Source organism: Pinus tabuliformis, chromosome 1_2, assembly GCF_031772625.1.
Source record: "Pinus tabuliformis cultivar Carrire ecotype Pingquan chromosome 1_2, CPIR1, whole genome shotgun sequence".
NCBI classification, from domain to species: Eukaryota; Viridiplantae; Streptophyta; class Pinopsida; order Pinales; family Pinaceae; genus Pinus; species Pinus tabuliformis.
In genome coordinates, this window is record NC_142298.1 from 946558138 (window position 1) to 946560079 (window position 1942).

The 1942-nt window shown below is 42.6% G+C and overlaps 1 protein-coding gene across 1 annotated transcript; it reads left to right on the forward strand.

Moving 5' to 3' along the window:
- The first annotated feature begins 789 nt into the window (after positions 1 to 789).
- LOC149209075 (uncharacterized) lies at positions 790 to 1710 on the forward strand. The gene has a single exon (XM_089398511.1). The coding sequence runs from the start codon at positions 790 to 792 to the stop codon at positions 1708 to 1710; it is 921 nt and encodes a 306-aa protein (XP_089254637.1).
- Positions 1711 to 1942: the final 232 nt, after the last annotated feature.

Sequence of the window (1942 nt, forward strand, 5' to 3'; positions counted from 1 at the left end):
CCCCTCTGACCCCTCTGATAAGTCAGCCCATGAAGGATTTACCAAGGTTTATAACCGAAAAAGAGCTCACAAAAAGCCTGCAACTGGGAAGAAACAACATCAAAACTCTACATCCAACCCTTCCACGAGTAACAGTTTTCAAATCCTGGCTCATACTTCAGAAGAACAACCCTCAAGCTCAAAGCCAAATTCGACTCTGCTATCCACCCCAAACCTCAACAATCCGTCCAGCTCAACCCCTGTTTCTAGTAACCCAAAGGACCAAAAGACCTCCCTCATGGACAACCAAAATGACAGTACAGAAAAAGAGATTGAAATGGAATTAGATGGTACCTTGAACCATCTCATTTCCCTCGCAGAAACAGCTGGAGAGAAAAGTCAACCGGAAATCATGGACGAAGACCCTGAAAATTTCGACATGGAAGGGCTGGACCTACTAGAGCTAGAGAAAGCATGCAAAAAGAAAAGCTATGATCAAATCCCAGAACTGCAACTCAACAAGCTAGAAATAGTTCTATCGAAGGTATATCAGCAGAAACAACTAGGCATCCAACCAAGCAGTACTTCAGATGGAAGCCTCCCCCCAAGAGATTTCAAAAAGAGGGGAAGAAGAACAGATCTCCAGCGAACAATAGAAGTAGGAAAGATCTTGGTGGATTCAGGAAGGTATGCAAAATTGACGAAGTACTATAAACCCTCCATCAATAGTGAATCATGAAACTCACATCATGGAATTTAAGGGGGCTCAATAGCCCAGGGAAACTCAGAACTCTAAAAAACATGATAAAGATGGAGAAACCACACATGTGTTTTCTTCAAGAAACTAAATGCAATAGCAATACGCTGGGAAGCATCCTCTCCAGAGCCTGGCCAGGATGCCAATCAGTAGCAGTAGATGCAGAAGGATCATCAGGAGGATTAGCGATAGTATGGAACCCACAGATGATCGCTCTCCAGGACTTTCATGCCTCCCACAATATAATACAAGCTACCTTCCATATCATAGGTACTAATATTCACGGCAACCTTTCCAATGTCTACTTCCCACAGGAAGCTGCAAACAAAATAGCTTTACTCAATACAATAGAAGCACTGAGTTTAAGTAGAGTTCATCCTCTTTGGATCATCGGAGGGGATTTCAATATGATTACCAAGCTGGAGGAAAAACAGGGTGGGCGAAGCAGGCTGGATCAGGAAAATGTCTTCTTCAAAAACTTCATACAAAACAACTCACTCATCGACTTACAATTCTGCAACGGCATACATACGTGGAGCAATCGCAGAGCTGGAAAGTATCAAATCGCCTCAAAGCTAGATAGATTCCTCATTTCAGATAATTCAGTTCATCTCGGAGGGGATATAGAAACTGCCATTCTCCCCTACTCTGGCTCCGACCATTGGCCCATATCTCTCCAATGGCAAAGGCCAGGCAACACTATCAAGCGACCCTTTCACTTCGAGGAGTGTTGGCTCACAGATTCGGCATTCAAGGACTTCGTCAAAACAGCGTGGAGTAACTTCTGCCCTCCGGAAGGATCTAAAATGTTCCAATTTCAACAGAAACTCAAACATCTAAAAATCCAAATTAAGAAATGGAACCACGCGACATTTGGAAACATTTTCAAGGAACAAAATATTCTAAACAAGGAAATGGAAGATCTTCAGAAACAAATCATAGACAAGGAACATACCAATTGGACCTTAGAATAGGAGCAACGCATAAATACTCAACTGGAGGAGAGGAGAAAGCAGGAGGAAATTCTATGGAGGCAAAAATCCAGGATAAGATGGTTAAAAGAGGGGGAAAGGAACACTAAATTCTTCCATAGAACTACTATCCAAAGACGAATGCACAACAACATTTCCTTCATTCAGACTCGGGAAGGGACAAGAGTGGAAAAGCATGAAGAAATTGAGGAGGAATTCCTTCAACATTTCCAAC